Source organism: Cricetulus griseus, chromosome 2 (genome assembly GCF_003668045.3).
Source record: "Cricetulus griseus strain 17A/GY chromosome 2, alternate assembly CriGri-PICRH-1.0, whole genome shotgun sequence".
Taxonomy (NCBI): Eukaryota; Metazoa; Chordata; class Mammalia; order Rodentia; family Cricetidae; genus Cricetulus; species Cricetulus griseus.
In genome coordinates this window covers 180,835,260-180,855,556 of record NC_048595.1, presented here as the reverse complement: position 1 = coordinate 180,855,556, position 20,297 = coordinate 180,835,260, and the positions used below count along the sequence as shown (strand labels likewise).

Below are 20,297 nucleotides of genomic sequence, written 5' to 3'. Positions count from 1 at the left end.
TCTTGTAGAGCCTGCTTCTGAACTAGAGATATCCTATTGTCTTCCTTTTGTATTGTCATATCACAACTATGACTCTAAATCAAATAGATGGAATTTAGGGACTCAGACCAACCAAACTACTTTATAAGTGTGTGAGAAAATAGGCTTATAGCCAGGCAAGGTGGCATATGCATTTAATCACAGCACTCTGAAGGCAGAACAGGTAGATCGTTGTGAGTTCAAGGCCAGCCTGGTCAAAATAGTGTGAGTTCCAGGGACGGAGCTACACAGTGAGACCCTATCTTAAACATATGAAAAAGAAAAAAAGAAAGAAAAGAGGAGAGGGGGGCATTTGAGCTCACATATGGCTTAGGACAAATTTGGGGATTCTCTATAATAATAACTGTTCTCTAGCTCTGGTCGATGGGCTCCTAGAAGTCACTGGGATTTCAGGAACATCATTAAAAAGTTTCTTCATTAATCACTTGAAGATGCCACTGCCTTCTTCACTGTGTGAACACTCTCTATGACAGGGCAAAGCAATGCTTATTTCTGAGCATAAAGAAATTCCATATTGCCAAGGACACACAGCACAGTAGAACAAGGAAAAGCCACGCTGAGCAAAGGGCATCATTTGTGACAATATCTTACCATACTAGATCCTGAGCTGTGAGTATGCTTCCTAAAATCTGTTAGGAAAGTAATGCATATTACACAGTGTTGCTGACTGAAGTTCCACAATTGTCTCATAAACGAATGGGTGCAATATTGTTTGTAAGCCATGTTTTATCACAGAACACTATTTTTATTTGAAGATGAGATAACATTAAAATTACAGTTCTTCAAATGTGTAAATTTGTATGATATTTTCTTGAAGAAGAAAAACAAGAACCTGTCCCTTTAAGGAAAAAAGAAAAGCCTAGTCAACAATAAAGCTAAAATCCCCGGTTTAAAGTGGGAGAATTAAAAAAGAATACTGCCAATTTTTAAAAATTTAACGGGAGTTTCTAATGAGTATGAAGGTGACAACGTCAAATGTGTTTTTTAATAATGGTGAAATTTCTTGACTGTGGAACAACTTTAACAGGGGGAGCCATTATATTTCTGGTGACACCCTACACACATTGAAAAATTCACCCAACATACAAAACAGGCAAGTGGACTCATCACAACACTCAGAGTTTTTTGATCTTTCCACATTGCAAGTAAGCTCTAAGAATTACTGCTTACTAGCCTTGAATGGAATAGCAGAGAAGATCCATAATTATCTGAAAAGCCTTCAAGACTTCCCTCTCCTTTCTCAAGTCTTTAATCTAACTTAAAATTAAGATTAATTGTATTTTTCTATTAAAACAACCTATCAGAGCTGACTAATACAGACACAGAGGATCTCGGTTTTAATTTTTGCTTTAGAAAATACACTTTCATTTATTTTAGAATAATTTTATGTGGTACTTACATTAAAATGCCATACTTACATTATTATTATTTAAATTTGCTTTAAAATTTATCTTTTATATTAAAGTGTGTGTGTGTGTGTGTGTGTGTGTGTGTGTGTGTGTGTGTGTGTGTGTGTGTGTGTCCATGTCTGTGTATCTGTGTGAATGTATTCCACCTGTATATGAGTGGTTATGGAGTCCTGAAGAGGGTGTCAGATCCCCTGGGGCTGGAGTTATAAGAAGATTGTGAGCTCCTTGACAAGGGAACTGGGCACCAAATGCAGGCTCTCTGCAAAAGCATGAAGTACTCTAAACTGCTGAACTATCTCTAGCTCCTGTCGTTATATTAGAAAAGATTTTATTTATGCTGTTCTCTCTATGTGTGCATTCATGTATGCAGGTATGGGTAGAGGCCAGAGGATGTTTTCCATGGTGGTTTGAATGAAAATAGCCTCCATAGGCCCATAGGGAGTGACTCTGTTAGGGGGTATGGCCTTGTTGGAGTAGGTGTGACCTCATTGGTGGAAGAATGTCACTGGAGGTGGGCTTTGAGCTTTCAGAAGCTCAAACTAGGCCCACTGTCACTCTCTCTGCGTGCTACCTGCAGATCTAGATGTAGAACTCTCAACTACCTCTCCAGCACCATGTCTTCCTGCATATCACCATGCTTCCCACCATGATGATGATGGACTAAACCTCTGAACTGTAAGCCAGCCTCACTTAAATGTTTTCGTTTATAAGAGTTGCCATCGTCATGGTGTCTCTTCACAGCAACAGAAACCCTAACTAATTCAACATCTCTACCTTCCACAATTACTCTCCATCTTCTTATTATTTTTACTTTGGAGACAGAATATCTTACTGAACCTGAATGTCTCTGACTGGCTACTGGTTGATCAGTAGGTCTCAGTGTCTGCCTCCCCATTGCTGGGATTACAAGTACATACTCCTCTGAATTCAACTTCCCACGTTTACACAGTTAAAACTCTTTCAGCTCTGTCATTCCCACAGTCCTCTGTCTTTGTTAGATACAGTCCTTCTGTATCTAAGAATTTAATGATTGTTGGCGATGGTAGCATATTCCTTTAATCCCAGCACTCAGAAGGCAGAGGCAGGTGGATCTCTGTGAGTTTGAAGCCATTCTAGTCTACATAGTGATTCTAGGACATCCAGAACTACATAGTTTGTCCATACATAAGAACCATATACCTTGTCTCAAAAAAAGAAGAAGGAGGAGGAGAAAGAGAATGAAGAATTTGTTAATGATTATAGTAATACAGTCATATCCAGCACTTTTTAAGAGTTTAAATGAGTCAGGGACCAAAGTGTTTGCATATTTGTATTTAGCATTGTCACTTTAAAAGTGATTGATGAGAATATTGTTTTCAAAATACATTCACTTTAAAAATTAAATTCAAAGTAAGGATGAACAACTTTATAAAGAAAGGAGAGACAAATTATATTAGGAAAAGAGAGAATGGGGAATTTTCCTGTGACTTAGGTCAACAACCAGTTAAGGGGTCCCGGAATACAGAGAGTGGCATGCAGGCCAGAGAGACATCAAACAAATAGTTTTACTTCAAAAGACCTTAAAAAGTCATATTCGGTCCCATTTTTTCTTACAATGTAGCAGTTATGTGAAAACTTAAGAAGGCTTAAAGAATTGTGAGCTTACCTATACAGTCTCCATTTGCATCCTGCTTATAGCCCATGTTGCATTCGCATCTGTAGCTGGAAACAGTAGGTATGCAGCGTCCATTCAAACACAGGTTGGCATGGTGTTTACATATGTCTATTGTCTGGTTGAGAATTGCTATGGAATATTATGGTGTAATCAGACTTGGTCATTACAACATAAGTTATTTATTTGAACTGATTTTTTAGAAGTTTAGTAGAAATTAATTAAGTACATATCAGAAGCCTGCATTACTCTGTATTTTATTAAATTATATTTTTTCATTTTGGGGGTGTTTGAAATATGTTTATGTATGTGTGTGTGTACTTTGCTCATAGTCATTCTCTATTACACTCACATTTTTACTAAATTTTAATATGGAAGATCTTAAAAAAATACTCAAGACACATGGCCACAAGTCGTGCTTGTTAAGTCAGACATCTGGAAACTCTGCTCATGTCTTTTGAAAAAATTTCAGGAATGTTCTACTATACATGTGAGCATTTTCCATTTCTTTTTTTTTTCTCTTTTCTTTCATAACTTGTTGAATATGTAGATGTAGCAAATAGGCAGCATGCCAGAAAGAATAAACAAAACACCATGGGACATTATTAAATATTATTATCAAGAGTGGTGCTTTTAAAGAGAGAGCTTAAATGTCAAGCAAACGGACGCCAATTCTGCTCCGAAGCCCACAGTTCTCAATTTCAAGCAATTTGACAACAATGGCAAAGCACCAGTAAAAGGGGTTGTGTGCATCAGGCTATTTGGAGAGGCACTGCACAGGGCTTGCTTTATCTCATTTGAGACATGGTGTTGGGAAATAATCCAAGCAGTATATGAGTAGGGCAGTGAGATGGGCCAGATGAACCAGAATCCAAAGCATGCTTTCCAGTGATGTCATCTAGATTGGATATTCTTGGACTCTTATTTGTGTTTTCAAAGAGCCTAGGTCACGCATTCTTTTGTTTGAATTTATCCAAAGGATTGAAGAACAGAACAAATGCTTTCCGGCTACATTTTTTAAAAATTTAATATCAGTGTATTTCAGATACATGCGCGCGCGCGCACACACACACACACACACACACACACGTTTGTTAACATAATATCACTTGAGGCTAAAACTCAAGAATCTACTGGAAACCAGACCACTTACTTAGTCCAGTGATGATAGGTCCTTGTCCCCCAGCTCCTACTCCAGCTCCCCCAACACCAGGAGAAAAGCCATTGCCTCCAGGGATGGGGAGGAAGCCTGTCCCTCCTGGGCCATAGCCATTGCCATTGCCCCCAGTGCCTCCAGGTCTAGACACTGAACTCCCTGGAATGCCACCCATTGGAAGGCCATCCAGGCACAGTCTACGATATTCCTCTGTAAGGAAAAGAGTGCGGTTAAACACAGAGTCTTGATGCATCATAAAAGCAGTTGTTATAGATCATTTTTAGTTTACTTATTCAATATGATATAAATAAGGAAGTTATTACCTTGTTGAATATTTTCAATGCTGTATAGTAACAAGAACAAGGTATAGGTATTTCAAAAATATTTAAAACTCACGTTCCTCATTATTTGAACTGACTTACACAAAGAGCCCTTTGTGTGCACCTTTCTACTTTACCCCCTAAGTACAACTCATAAAATTCCAGGCATAACTATTCTTGCAAGAAATGTACTTGAGCAGGTGAAAAGCTTTAGGTAAATCATTCTACATGTTTGGTTTTACTTGACTTCTCATTAGTATTATGTACACCCAAATTTCATGTCTGTTTTCTCCATTTTAAGGGATTCGATATTAATATAGATTCAGAATAACATTTTTAAAATAAAGTTTAGCAGTGGACAGAATCCACATAGCCTTAAAATCTTTACATAGTTTTTGTATAAAAAAAACAAGTAAGAAGAAGCAAGGCTGTAGCAACTTCCTTATTTTCCTAATTATTCAAGGAATTAGGGAAGTATATTAGAGATCATGCTTGGTGGTGTATAACAGCTTCATGCTTTTGAGAGAATGAGGAATGTGTCTCATTTTTTCTCTATAACTGCATATGTGCTTTTATAAATAAATTTCAGAAGTCTTAATTATTTTTGAGTTTTAGAATTCCACATGGAAAAGATAACGGAAACTGTCAACATATTTGTTTGTAAAGTCCTAATCATACTTTACTGCTCATGCTATATCTACCAAGAAGGCTTTCTCTTTCATCGTAAGGGGGATTTTTCCAATAGAAAGAAACTTTTAATGCCCAGGACTTGGGAGGGATTAATTCTCAGGTCAGGAGAAGGGAAAGAAACTACTATAAAGGACTGGTACAATACAAGCTGATGGTAATCCAAATAAATGTCTGCTCTGCTCCAGAAAGCACCAGCATTACCAGCTGTCTTAATACTGTTGGTGCCCAGGTGTCAGCAACCTGCACTCACCAGAACCTCTGACAGGACAGGCTTCAGGAATGGTCCCAATGCCCCAACAGCGGCCAGGCTCGCAGCAGCACTGAGCTTTTGCCATTCTGCCTGGGAGTTCTTGTGCACAACGGCCATTCACCAGCCCCGAGAAGCATGTGCCCGTTCTCTGATCTGTAGATATAAAGGGAAAATGGAAGATGTGGCAGAATTACCTCCAGTTCCTACAGCAACCATTTCCATGTTAGGAGAAGTGAATTGCATTGACTTACTCTTGCTTATACCAGTTCATTCCTTTGTCTTTTAACTTTTACATATCTGATCATTGCTTTATTCATTTATTCAGCAAAGAGTCCTTTACATACTGATTCTGCGACATTTTCCTTGAATATGAAAGTGGAAGACATGTAAATCTGAGGCAAGCTTCAGTGACAAGTCAAACAGGCCTGGTGCCCAAGGAACAGTGACAGCCCAACCCCATTCTTCACAATCTTGTTCAGGCCTGATCAAGACACTTTCTTAAACAAGAAGAAAACGGGGTTGGGCTATGTAGCTGAGGCATGCCTAGGCTTTCTGTGTATTCCAGGCCAGCATCATACTTGACCTTACACATGTTCTACTGTCTGCCATTGAGATCTATGTAGCTATTCACTTTACAACAACATCTATCTGATGGAGATGCTGACTTAAAGATTGATCAGAAGCCACCTGAGACATTTATAACTGAGTACATGGTCTCCAACCATACAAAGAACAGGATCCCTACTGACTGAGGAAGAAGAAATTGCAGAGGCTATTATCTCAGGGGTCCTAAGGTCACTTTGAAATGACTATGGGATTTGAATGCAATGTTGTAATGGTTTGTGGATGGGATAGTTTCAATCAGAGAAAAATAAGTATGAGAAGAGAAGGAAGAGCCATTAAGAGGACAGAGGAGACATTCAGGTGAGCAATGACTTTGATGATGACAGTATCCAGGATCATGTTATTAGATTGCTTCCAACCCAGCGTGAAACAAATGAGTTGGCTTTCAGATAGCCAGTAGGAAGTGGATTGCATTTGTTTTCTAATAGAAGCTCAGCTTGTTGGAAAGCAAAGTACCGAATCTGTTGCATGTGTGTATGCTTTCCAATTTTAATATATGTGCTGCCATAGCAAACAAGAATGCATGTATGCTTCAGGCCATGGGGGACACTACAAATCTTAGGAACTCAGTTTGAAGAGTTTGTAGACGGGAATGCTATTCCAGGTTAATTTCTATTGCAATGTGAGTCATGGAAGGGAACACATTTTAAGATATTCATTCTAGGAGCCAAAGTATCATATTCTTAGAACTACTTGATTGCTGTACTTCTCATGAACAAGAGGTAAATTAAGATAAGAAAGCCCTGAACTCTTAAGAATAATCCCCCCAACTGTAGAATACAACCAGTGTTACAAGGTAGGATGGAAACATGAAATTTGGCAAGGCTTCTGCATGATGGAGGTTGTGGCATGTTTTACAACAAAACCAAAATCACAGCCTTGAGTCAGGAGACCTAGATTCACTTCCATAACTGTATTTAACTCTTCTTACTCATGGATCGGAGCTGGTGGGAAGATGAAATAAAACAAAAGGTCACCAGGCCAAGTGGTAGATTATCTATCATGAATGTCCCTCTTAATGAAATTATCCCAAATAGTACAAAAACATGTGTATAAAAAGTGCTCTGTTGGCATGACAAGAATGGAGATATCATAATAGAGGGAAACATTTTTGGTTTACAGAGAAATCAGGCACTAGGGAAATGTCTGGAGATCTACAAAGATGACACCAGCTAACAATCTAAGCAATGGAGGAGAGGTTACCTTAAATGTCCTCCCCTGATAGTGAGATTGATGACTGACTTATATGCCATCTGATAGCCCTCATCCAGCAGCTGGTGGAAGTAGAAGCAGACACCCACAGCTAAACACTGAACTGAACTGGAACCCAGATTCAGAGAAGGACAAGTGATGAGCACAGGGGTCCAGACCAGGCTGGTGAAACCCACAGAAACAGCTGACCTGAACAAGGGGGAGCTCTGGCCCCCAGACTGATGGCTCGGAAACCAGCATGGGACTGATCCAGACCCCAGGAACATGGGTTTCTGTGAGGAAATCTCAGAAGTCTATGGGACTTCCTGTAGAAGTTCAGTACTTATCCCTAGCATAGGTGTGGACTTTGGGAGCCCATTCCACATAGAGGAATACTCCCTGAGCCAAGACACAAGTGGGTGGGCCTAGGCCCTATCCCAAAGGATACAATAGACACTGATGACCCCTTCTGGAAGGCGTCACCATCCAGGGGGAGCAGAAAGGATATGTGATAGATAGGGTTTTAGTTGGGGGGTGAGGTAGGTGAGGACAGGTGGGAGAAGGGAACTGGGATTGTCATGTAAAATAATCCTGTTTCTAATTCAAATAAAAAAGTTGGAAAAATAAATAAATAAATAGAAAAAACATGACTGCATACTAAGTTGCCTTTTAATTAAGTATTTTATTTCATGTATTAGATTATCATCATGTAGGAAATTGGAAAAAATTGATGCTAAAGAAAGGGTCTTCAAATTGAAAAAAAAATACTATCAATTCCTAGTCTATGGTTTCAAAATCTCAAGCTAGGGTTGTAACATGCACTTAGGAAACTAGGCCATATGTGAGAGGGCAGAGACAGAGAGGGAGGACTATAAAGATAATAAATGTTTTAATAAATGTCATGATTACTCTCCCCTAATAACAACAAAAAGATGGATGACATACTTCTAATCCCTTAATCCCTTAAAACACACAGAATATTCTAGGATGAGGTACAGGACAGTGTATCCATGGCTAAGGTTCACAAAAAGATATACTGTGAAGGAAATCAGTTCAATCCGGTCCAGTGTGTCTATAATTCTGTGGTCCTTACAAAGAACTACATTAAAGTGTTAGAAAAGCACTGGGCAGAAATGAAAGCTGCCTAGGAACATTACTCCTTAAAGCAAGGACTTATTCAAGGAAAAGGCAGAGAAAACCCATAAAAACATGGTCTTAACACTGTGCATTCAACTAGACTGATACATTGTAAGGAGACCACACTAAGTCTACCCCTTTAGTCATGTCCACACTTGTTAAATTGCCCAATCAGGCTTTACAAGTCTTATTTACCACTGTCCCTAGAAAAAGGAAACAATTTACCTCCTCTGAATAAAATATAAACCCTTATTGAAACAAAATCATGGTACAATCATTAGAATGTACCTCATGGTCTGGCATTTAGTCTAAATTTGGTTGAAGAGAACTATTGGCAGAAGCTCCTGATGGAATCTCCATTGCTTAAATTCCCTTTTTTTGCTTTTGACTAGCATTTCAGCCTTTTGGGGTCCCTAACTTCGTCTCAAAGTCAGCAGGAAGTAGCATAGGAAAGAATACATCGCCCATTTTCCCTGGTTAAAATGCTAAGTCAGAAGGAACTGCCTTACATAGGGGATGCCAATACCTCTCACTCCCCGATGGGGACACTAGAGAGACAGCAATTCCATGATTGGAATTTTCAAAAAAGAAAATGGGGGAATGAAGAACCAGCTCCCCATTTCGGCAGCCATAACAGACAAACACGTGCTTGCCTGATCTTGCCTTGGTCACTAAGAGGTTAGACGCCTCGTGGCAAGGAACCAATCAGAAGTTAGCTGATGGTGCTATGCTTTATGGCTCTGGGTGTGCTTTATGGACAAGTGCACAGCAATGACGAACAGAGCATAGCAACCTCCCTGGGAAGGTCTATGGGTCATAACAACCAGTTGACCAATCAACACAGAGCAAACCCTCCAAGCCTAAGGCACACCAATCCTGAGCCTGTGCATACCCCTAGACACTCCCCTTACACTGCCCTATAAGATCTCTATGCAGACTCTTCGGGCTGTCTTTCCTAGCCATCCACCATGGTGGATGGATGGAAGGCCAGAGCTAACATGGGGTTAGCTCATTAAACAACTATAATAAAGCCTCATGCTGTTTGCATAAAAAAATAGGGTAAGATGTATGATGAAACCCTGGTTATACTTGGAGATGGCAACCTGAAGTACGCATGTCTTTACTGAATGACCTCTGTTCATTAAAACACGGAGCAGAGCAGGTTAGCCAGGTCATAATCCTTGTGACAGTTGGTGCCCTGGCACTGCCATCCACACCTCTGATGGTTGAGCTCCAGTTTGGGTTACTGTGTATTATCTCCAAATATCTGTCTTTTCCCAGGATACTTTCATACAAACTTCATGTTGACATTATTCAATAGACACTGAACTAGGGGCAAAAAAAGACATTGAACCACAGCAGGAGACAGGTTTACTGCTTCCTTTGAGGTAGTCAAGATTCTTCCCTGTCTCATTTCATCTTTGAACACTCTTTCTTAATCACTGGTCTTCTTTTATATGATTGTGAACTAGCTAATACACTATTCATTCTTGACTTGCATTCTAGGGTTTAGCCACAAACACCTTTAGGTATTTCAGGTTCTTCCTCAAGTGTTTTCTTGCAAATGTACCAGAAATTAGCACAAAAGGTAACAGAGTTCTACACACTATACACACCAGGGCTACATTCTGTGTTTTAAAGAGCTTACGATAGCCATCAAACTAGGTCACTGAATAACAATCTTCCCTTTTGACTGACATGCTCCACCCCATGTTACTCCCAGCCCATTGATTTTCATGCCTTATCCTGCTTTGAACTCTTGATGGACACCCACTGCATTCAGGATCTACCTGCACTCAAAACTCTAGCATCAGACACACTCTCAACACATTCTTTTATTTTACTGCCCACCAGCCTCCTACTCCATTCTTTCCCACCTAAGCTTTGCTCAGTGTCCCCTGAGCCCATATAGAACACTTTTTCAGCATGCAGATGCTCACAGAATTCTCTTGTCTGGTCAATCCTGTTCTTTCCATGCGTCCTGTTTCTATGCACATCACATCTACATTAGTGCTCATCTCCTTGAGGATTTTCTTTCCAACATTGTGTGTGTGTGTGTGTGTGTGTGTGTGTGTGTGTGTGTGTGTGTGTGTGTTGCACATATTATATGTGTATGTATGTTGTGGGGAGCTAATCTCTGGCCCTCATGCTTGCAGGGAAGTACTTCACTTATTGAGCCATCCCTCCAGGACTCTCCTTTAGAATTTTGACTTTAATTATCAATATTTAAAACATTTTTTTGTTATTCCTCTGTAATGTGGAGGTTAGAAGACAACTGTGTGGCGTTGGTTCTCTCCTTCCACCTTTATGTGGATTCTGGGGATCAAACTCAAGACACAAGACTTGCATAAGTACTTTACTGCTGGGCATCTAGCCAGCTTTAGACTTCTTTTCTTTTGCTTAACAGTACAGATTACCTTAAAAGTATTTAGCAGAGAGTTACTTCTTTTCTCAAACATCCTCTCTCCCTCTCCCTCTCCCTCCCTCCTTCCTCTCTCCCTCCCCCCCCCCTCTCTCTCTCTCTCTCTCTCTCTCTCTCTCTCTCTCTCTCTCTCTCTCACACACACACACACACACACTTTATATTATATTTTCAGGTTTGTGTCCTCGGTATGTTCCAGGTGATGCTGTGTAACGAAATGTGTAAAGCTGGAGGAATATGCAGTAGAATGTTGTGACATCACTTTCTGCAAGAATTTCTAAATGTTTAATCTCCTTTTCTAAACTTTTCTTGCCTCTGATTGACCGGCATTAGCCAGTCCCTGTGGAGGGCTGAGCTAGCTCTGTGAGCACAAAGAGGCAGCCACCTTTGCCTGCATAAAGCTTGCTCTCTGTGGCTTAAATATTCATTACTTATTACTCCTTGTGCCACTCATTCTTCAGTGACTGCATTAAATTGTGGAAATTAGATATTAATGATGCCCAAGGGGAGAAAATTCCAAAATGACATAAGGCTCATTAAATAACACTATTAAAATGCTTTAAAGGAAAATACTATTAGTGACACTTCAACTCTTTTTTAAATGTGGCATATGTTAGTTTCTCAAATTAAAATTTTTTTCTGGATTTAAAATAATGATTAACACACTAGGTAAAATTAAGTTAGGATTTGTCTTCCAAATTTAGCACTAAATGAAATGGGATGTCTACGCTATTTGAAAATTAAAATGACTAACTAGTTAAATGCTTCTGCCCTATGAAACTCTTCTATTGTCCACAGGAGAGAAATGATCAAGTTCCCTGACATCTTATGTATTTTAGGCTCATCAAGTTGACTTTGTTGGTTTTCTTATGATGGTGTAGGGAGAACTGTGCTAACTAGGACAAGGAAGCAGGGCAGATCCAGCAAACATCTCTCTCAGAACAAAGCTGCAATAGCAGGAAGCTTCATACTAAAGACTGGAGTTTATCTTGCTCAGTATCATTAGCATGTACACTATGCACTTACAAAACAAACATCAGAGGAAGATTCATATATTCATGACACAAGAGTCGATCATAAATAAATTCAACCTAAGAAAATATACACTCAAGATTTTTCAAACTCAAAAACCTCTCACATGTTAAAATGCTGTATTTGGGTTTTATTCCTTCTTCTTCACATGGATACATACTTATTCAAATATATTATATAATGCATTTCAAAAAATTAACCTGTATATTTTTAGTGGTAGCTTTATATTTTCAGGGACTCATTTTTCATGTTTGTATTTTTGGGGTGCCCTTCCTCTGTCCACTGGGATAGGATGTTTCCTCTGAAATGAAGGGGATTTTTGGAGGCCCGGGACTCAGCTTCTGGAGTCAAACTGTGAAGTATCCTGGACCACAACTGAGCCCCGCATCATCTTGCCCATCAGAAAACCGAAGGACACAAAGATGTCATTAGCCAAATGAGACTCCTATACCCACTATCATCTCATTCACACATAGGGTGCTTTTCCCATTCATTCAAATGCATTTACTCAGCAGGAATTGCATACAACATATAACATGGAGCTCCAGATCCATGAGGCTGAACAAGGCAGGAGCACAAAGTCTGGCTGGTGGGAAAATATGGGCTCTTGTGAGAGGACAATAGACCCTGAGCTACGACATGGGTCATGTAGGTGGGGCTCAATCATTTTGTTCAAGAAGGAATTTGAGAATAGGTAAGAGTGGCCATTAAAAATAATTCCTAGTTTGAGGCTCAAAGAATGAGTGAGCTTTAATGAGTATGGAACTCACAATGAGAAACCACGATAATTCGGGCAGAGGAGTCTGTGGACAAACAGGACAATGCTATCACTCTTCACAATGAGAGATGCACATGTAGGGTGAAAGGTGGTTACAGGTAAGTCCCCAATACAAGCTCAATGAAGACTTCCAAGAGACAAACAGGTTATTTTAAGTTAATGGTAAAACAAAGATAACTAGTCCATAAACTTTGTGGTGAAGTGCAGACATTTTATAACCTTTTCTTGTTTCTCCTAATAATAACAATGATCCCAATGATACTATTTTATTGAATACTGTCTAAAGGAGGTGGAGAGAGACCAATAGCTTGCCTGAGTCCTAACAGATCTGCAGGTGAGACTGAGGGTATACAGTGCTTCACACATCACAAATTCATGATAGCTGTGACTGTCACTGTCACTCACATGTCTATCCTGTGACCCTACTCTCTTTGATAACAACCTGGCCCACTGATGGCAGGACATACACCTTTCACATTCACTGACAGATGGCCATAGTTAATTTAGTGCCTGGTAGGTAAGATATTCATCAAATGGTTTCAAGCCATAGACCTCCATTGCTGGTATGAGATTTTCAGCTTATCTCCTTAACTCTGTAGTTCTAGCTCCTGAACTGCTTCACTTGGTACTGTCACTAATCCACAGACCCCTGGGTGCTACTCCTATACTAACTGCCAGACTGGGACAAATCCTCATTATCCCACTTGTTCATCAGACCATGAAACTTTGGGCACTAGACTAATTTCTCTAATTCTTTATTACATAAATCTTGAGTGCTGCCATAGAAATTGTATTTTTCCCTGTCTTTGTAGCTATTATCAGCTTAATATTGGAACTGACCAGGATGAATGCCCAACGCAAGAAATGTGAAAGTAACTAACTATCCCATGATTGTACATCAAAGAACATTTCTTAATCTCTGGGTTAACATGACAGAAGCCCAAGGCATGCTTCCTGACAGATAACCTACACCACGGCTGCAAAGTCCAGCTTCATTTTTTACAACAGAACAGTGTAAATATATTTGTCTTTAATTTGAATGCATTTGAAACACAAAATTAGGGGTGCCAACTCTTCCTTTGTAATAAGTACTTTTTTTTTTTACTAGAATAAACAAGCTTTAAGTAAATAAGATGCTGTCTGTGTTCATGATTCATAGCAACAAAAGAACCTTTAATTACTATATTCCAGCTCCCCAAGCAGATTTTTACATCGTTCTAGTGCTGTGCCTGCAATACTGGGTAACCGTTATGTCCTGAGCAATTCATTCTTCCAAAAAAATGATTTTGACAACATAGAACTAAGCCAAATGGCTCCTGAAAGTGAAGACCTTACAAACAGTACTTGTTCTATCAATTCCTCAGTGATGCTAAATACTGCTAAGGCTTTAGACAACCTTTTCATCCATTTTCCCAATGGTTTTATAATTGTTACCATCTTCATACCTGTTCAGGCTGCTCTGTCATTACAAAGCAGCTGTGTATGTATTGTACCTTCAAAATTCCAAGGCTTACCGATGCACCGAGAGCCATCTGTTGAGGTTACGAAGCCACGTGGACAGACACAAAAATAGCTTCCCACGGTGTTGGAACAGTCACCGGTTTCACAGACCCCAGGAACCACGCTGCACTCATCGATGTCTAATCAAGGGAAGATAATTGAGAAAGGCCTTCATTAAAAAAAAAGATTTAAGAACTATGAGAGCACTCATGGTTGATTGGTCAGATCATATAACCCTGAAGATACTCTTGTTTCAAGCCCTAAGGAATTTCTCACACATGTCTATGGGAACTTAGTGGAGAGTAACCTCCCAGGGCAGTAAAACAAGGCCAAAGAAAGCAAAACTATATAGCCCTCTCCCCTCCAATGTAACTTAAATTGCAAATAAGATGTCAAAGTTTTCATTCCAATTCTACATCAATGAGGGAATTATCCTCTTGGAGCCCTTCAAAAACACATATACAATTACCTTTTAAATATGGAATAATTAAATACAAACATGGCTAATTTTAACAATAATCATTGGAACTAACAAAGGGCATCGGGTTAATTTTTTCCTATTTGGCTTTAGGATGTGCTTTTGGTAGGTACATTTGGATGTGGGTGCATTTGACATGCTGGGAATAACTTCAACTTGAAACAATGTAGAACTATGGCAAAGTGAAAACCTGAGAGGCCCTGGAAAAGGCTCACTTTTCCTGCAGCAGCTCTGCTTATCCACTCTGCTTAGTTCTGGAAATGGATCCTTTCCTTTCACAGGATGGAAAGTCCGATGCTTTTCCTTACCTTTTCCTAAATCAGGAAACCCCAGTGCTCTTTCTATAAGCTTTCCTGTACTTTTCTTTTAATCCCATAAGCACAGAGAGGCAGAAAGTCAAACAAAACCTCAATTAGGCACACTGGGAGCTGAATGTTAATCCCTTTTACAAAAGGAAATGAGCCACTGGGAGAAAACCCAGCCAGGGATACCCAGTTGGCATTGTTCGCAAAGACACTGGTGTGGTAAAAGACTACTGAACAGAGGAAGCAATTATAAAAGTCATAAACATAATTACTTAAAATCAAAGTAAATGGGAACCTTTTGTTTCTTTTATGTTCTTGTCCCCTTGTGCTGTATACATTCTTTTAGAATGTCTCAATTTACAAGACAGGGAAAATAACTGCATTTTAATTATAAATGAGAGGGAAACCATTTAAGCTCAGTAATTATACCCCTCCCCCTGAGCCTCAGGGATCACTGCAGAAGAGGGGGTAGAAAGACTAAGGGGCAGTGGTGAGCTTTCCACAAGGAAACAGTGCTTCCTGGGCCTGGCAGTACATACAAAGTTCACATGAACTCACAGGGGTGTGACAGCAGGCACAGGATATGCATAAGACAAAGCTAGTCAAAATCCCAGCATGGATCATGGAGGTGGACATTAAGGACCACCCTTAGCTGAAGAGAGCTTGACAAAGATGGCTGCCAGAGGAGGGAGAGCCAGTTTTCCTTAGGGTCCCTGAGAAGCTAGTCCTGAGTAGATGACTCTCTATCAATACACATATGGGCAGCACAAAGTAGACTCTGAGTGTTTAAAAACAGAGCAGTTGGAGGAAAAAGTAGTGAGGGAGAAACAGGAAGAACTGCAGGGGAGAGAATGGGAACATTGATCAAACACATCCTATACAAGTATGAGATTCTCAAACAATGAAAGAAATGAAAACTATGAAATGGGAAATACAAGAAATGAACAATTCTAAGTTTTAAATAATAACATATAAATTTAGTCATCCCTTTTTTATATCCCTCTATTGATCCACTGATTACTTTTGGCCCATTTATTCTGAGAAGTCATCAGGCTAGTAAGTTGTATCACAAAACAACCATTAGACTTTTAAAAATTTCCTTTGTAACATGCAGACATCCTGGAACATATTAATTCAACAGCTGCTGAAGGACAGAGGCACAAATCCACACCTATCAATCCCTTGAGATGTCAGAATTCTAACATGAATTGCTGACACAAACGAGGAGCAATTGTGCAATGTGGTAACAGCACTCCCATCAGCCTTCACCCAGCAAAATGAAGCCATGTGTGCCAATTAGGACCTGTTGCATCCTGTGCTGCCATCTTCGTGCACACCATGCTTTCATACAACAGAGAGTAGCACAGAGATGAAGCAGGAACAGGCAGACCGCAAACAAGTATCACGATAAATCGCCTCTCTCTGAGGAAGACAAGACGGAGAATAGCATGATGTGAAGCAGATGGCACAAATAGAAGGCTGCACCCTGCATCCTATTCTCTTCACTGCCTAAAATATCAACAGTCTTGGTAGTTTAGGATTGACGAAAATCCTTAAATATTATAAGATCTTATGTCTTTCATCTGAACACTAACTTTTATTTGTAAGCATTTCCTAATAAAGGACGTTTTTCCTGTCCCAAAATGAAAAGTGAAAAAAGTTTGACATGGGGAGGGCACAGTATTTTTGAAAGAACTATCTTGGATATAGAAATACATGGTATGTTTCCTAATTTGTTTTCTGTTGTGATACAACACTGACCAAAAACAACTGAGGGCAAAAAAGTTGTCTGTTTCATTTTCGAGCTTATAGCAATCCATCATTGAGGGAAGCTAAGGCAGCAACTAAAGAAAGGAACCTGAAGACAAGAGCTGAAGCAGAGGCCATGTAACAGTGTGGTTATGCAACATTACAAAAATATCTCTTACAATCTAAGAGACTGGAACTTTTGCTGGAGCTCACAGTCAAAGTTAATAATATACCTTGAGGTCACTTGAGACTTATGACTGCTCTCCTACTTTGTACTCAAGTAGTTTGCTTAACCTGCTTTTGAGAGAACAATGTAACAGTCAAGCTTATGTGCCTTGGGTTTCCCATGTAAGTCAACTTTTACAACCTAGGATAATGCATACCTGTAATCTTAAATTATATACTCTTCCACATCCTGGGCCCAAATAATGTGTGTGCATCACTTGGTGATAGCAGCAAACACAGAAGCTGAAAGCAACTTTCTAAAATCTACCATAGAAAGTTGAAAGCAACCATTTATGGATATTGGCTGATAAGTGGTGGTGCCTCCTGTATAGTTCAATAAAGACAGCAAATCCTTGTGTGAGGGACACACAGATACAACAGACAGACAGGAGATACAGGGAGCATGATGTGGATGATCCAAATCTGGATTTGTTCTTGGTTAAATGACTCCAAAGAGGAGTGTTCTTCTTTTCTTAGTTCAACATCAGTGCATTGTTGGGGACTCTCTTGAATCCACAATATGATCATGAATGTGCTTAGTCCATGCAGAGGATTGCTGCTTACTGCTTTCTCCCCGTGGCTTGCTCAGTGTTCCTTTTTCTACCACCCTGAAACATCTGCTCAATATAATACCACCCATACTGGGCTGAACTCTCTCACATTAATCAACTAAGAAAATGCCTCACAGACTTGCTCGTAGGCCAATCGGATGTGGCCATTCCTCAAATGAAGGACCCTTTTTCCAGTTGATTCTAATTTTTGTTATGTTGATAAAAACTAACCAGCATGCTGTGGCATTTAATTTTTAGGTTTCTGTTAAAACATTCATTTTACAAAATCTCTGTGTATTTAGAATGAGATAGAAACCTTAAAAGGTTAAGCTCAAAATAGATACATGCCACAAATACTCTGTCAGGAGGCTGAGGGTTCTTTATACAGAAAATGATTATTCCCAAATATTTTTAGGCAAGTTACTCCACAAATTTTAAGAATTAAAAAAATAGGTATAAACAAAACAATACAAAAGCAATAATGAACAGAAACATGATGGCCCAGACATTTTGCATTTCAGGATACAAATGCCTAGTATTTATTCATCTAATAAAATTTAGCATTTATATTTATGTTCAGTGGGCTACATGCACAAAGCTCTCTTAGTAATTTGTTTCTTCAGGATCCTGTGTTGAAACTGGATTTGAAAGAAAGCCCTACATCAATGGACATCACATATTGCCTCAGTGTAAACAAGTGCACCTAAGGGTTGCAGGTCAATTCAAAGGAAAAATTAAAGCCATTCCTGCACACCTATTTTGCTCCCCCTTGAATCTTCTTGAACATTCTGAATTTTTTAAGTGAAATAGGAACTTTAGTTTTCAAATCTCAAAAAGACTCATTTAAACACAAGACAGAGATTTAATAGCATCATGGCTGAATGTCCAGGAACATGGACCTCAGGTTTGGTTAGACCAATGTCTCCTGCTTAGATCACAAGACATCCAGGCTGACATTCTACAACCATGTTAACCTTGTGAAAATACAGGAAACTCAAGATGGCCTGATGAGAATGGAGGCAACATGGGGGTCAAGATGCTCTTCTTCCCTTGTATCCCACAAAAATTCAGATTAAACTGTGATACACACAGCTGTATAAACATTCTGGTCCTTGTATTACTTCCCTATGAATTCTAATTTTCTGTGAATTGATACAGATTTATTACAGAGAAAATCTAGATTCTTTCTCTGGCTTGTCTAAACTGTAAATATCCCATTTACATTCACCTAGTTCTGTTTCCTGGAAAGTTTCTGGAAAACAAAGAAGCTCAGGTAGTTGGTTGCCGGCCTGAACATCTGGCGACAGCCTCTCTGTACTCTGACTTTATCTTTCATCATCTTTCCTTGATGGGGTCAAAATGGCTACAGCTAGACTTTTGACTGGGTCATCCAGTTAAAGGCAGGTTGTTTCTCCAAGGTCACCACCCTCTTGAGAGGAAGAAAATCTCCCTGAGAAAGAGCCCATAGCCTCTCTTTTCATCTTAATATAGTGAATTGGATCACAGGCAATACCTGAACAAATCCTTAGGCAAAGGCATGGCATCAGTGGCATAAGCCTGGAGTCCTCATCATCACTAAGTTTAGACTAATAAGTCACAGAAAGTGGAAGGGTGTGAGTGAGTCTGAAACACTGCACAGATGAAGACTGGGACTTGAATAAGCATGGATGGCTGGGAAGCTTGGGGGTAAAAGGTGCAGTTGAAAGGACAGACAGCAAATCCTGGAGCATTATCTTTAGAGCTTTGTCTTTTATTATGAAGGAGCTGTCTGCTTTCAAAGATTTTAAGCATTTAAAGATTTCAAAGATTCAAAGCATTTCATGAAGAAAGAATATTGCAGGATGCCTCAATTTAGTCTTATGAAGAAGAAAAAAGCCAGTATGAAATCAGGACAAAACAACAGAACTTTGCCACCACAAAGACATGTCAGACCATCTGATTTATCAGATAGATGCTGTAGAATGATTGAGAGAGAATGGGACATGGGGAGAGTTGGGTTTGAGAGAAGTAGACTAATGACCTACCCAACTAAAAGTCTGGGTATGGGATTCAGATGAGAGCTAAGTTCTGGCTTCATACTTTTATGGTTTATCACTAAGTATGCAGCTTGGGTTAGATGTAACAATGGATAGGATTATTACAAATAATGCTATGAACATGGTTGAACAGATGTCCTTGTTATATGAATGTGCTTCTTTTGGGTATATGCTTAAGAGTGGAACTGCTGGATCTTGTGGTAGACTCATTCCCATTTTCTTGAGGAGTTGCGATACTGATTTCCACAGTGGCTGTACAAGTTGGCACTCCCACCAGCAGTGGAGGAGTGTTCCTCTTTCTCTGCATCCTCTCCAGCATAAACTGTTATTGGTATTTTTGAATTTAGCCATTCTGACAGGAGTAAGATGTATCTCAGAGTTGTTTTGATTTGCATTTCCCTGATGACTAAGGATGTCATCTTGAACACTTTCTCATGTGTCTCTCAGCCATTTTAGATTCCTCTATTGAGAATTGTCTATTTAGTTCTGTACCCCATTTTTTTAATTGGATTGTTTGGTGTTTTGGAGACTAGCTTCTTGAGTTCTTTGTATATTTTGGAGATCAGCCCTCTGTCAGATGTGGGGTTGGTGAATATTTTTTCCCAGTCTGTGGGTTGTCGTTTTGTCTTGCTGTCTATGTCCTTTGCCTTACAGAAGCTTCTCAGTTTCAGCAGGTCCCATTTATTAATTGTTGATCTCAGTGTCTGTGCTACTGGTGTTATGTTCAGGAGGCGATCTCCTGTACCGATTAATT

General features: G+C 39.5%; 1 protein-coding gene across 2 annotated transcripts in view; it reads right to left on the bottom strand.

Moving 5' to 3' along the window:
* Fbn2 (fibrillin 2) overlaps window positions 1–20,297 on the bottom strand; it is a 204,779-nt gene that overhangs the window by 104,711 nt on the left and 79,771 nt on the right. For both annotated transcript variants that reach the window (XM_027400938.2, XM_035439034.1), the window contains exons 8-11: window positions 14,214–14,339; window positions 5,516–5,668; window positions 4,253–4,465; window positions 3,094–3,231 (exon numbers count right to left, since the gene is read on the bottom strand). In XM_027400938.2, coding sequence (XP_027256739.1) covers window positions 3,094–3,231; window positions 4,253–4,465; window positions 5,516–5,668; window positions 14,214–14,339 — 630 coding nt within the window. The remainder of the gene's footprint in view (window positions 1–3,093; window positions 3,232–4,252; window positions 4,466–5,515; window positions 5,669–14,213; window positions 14,340–20,297) is intronic.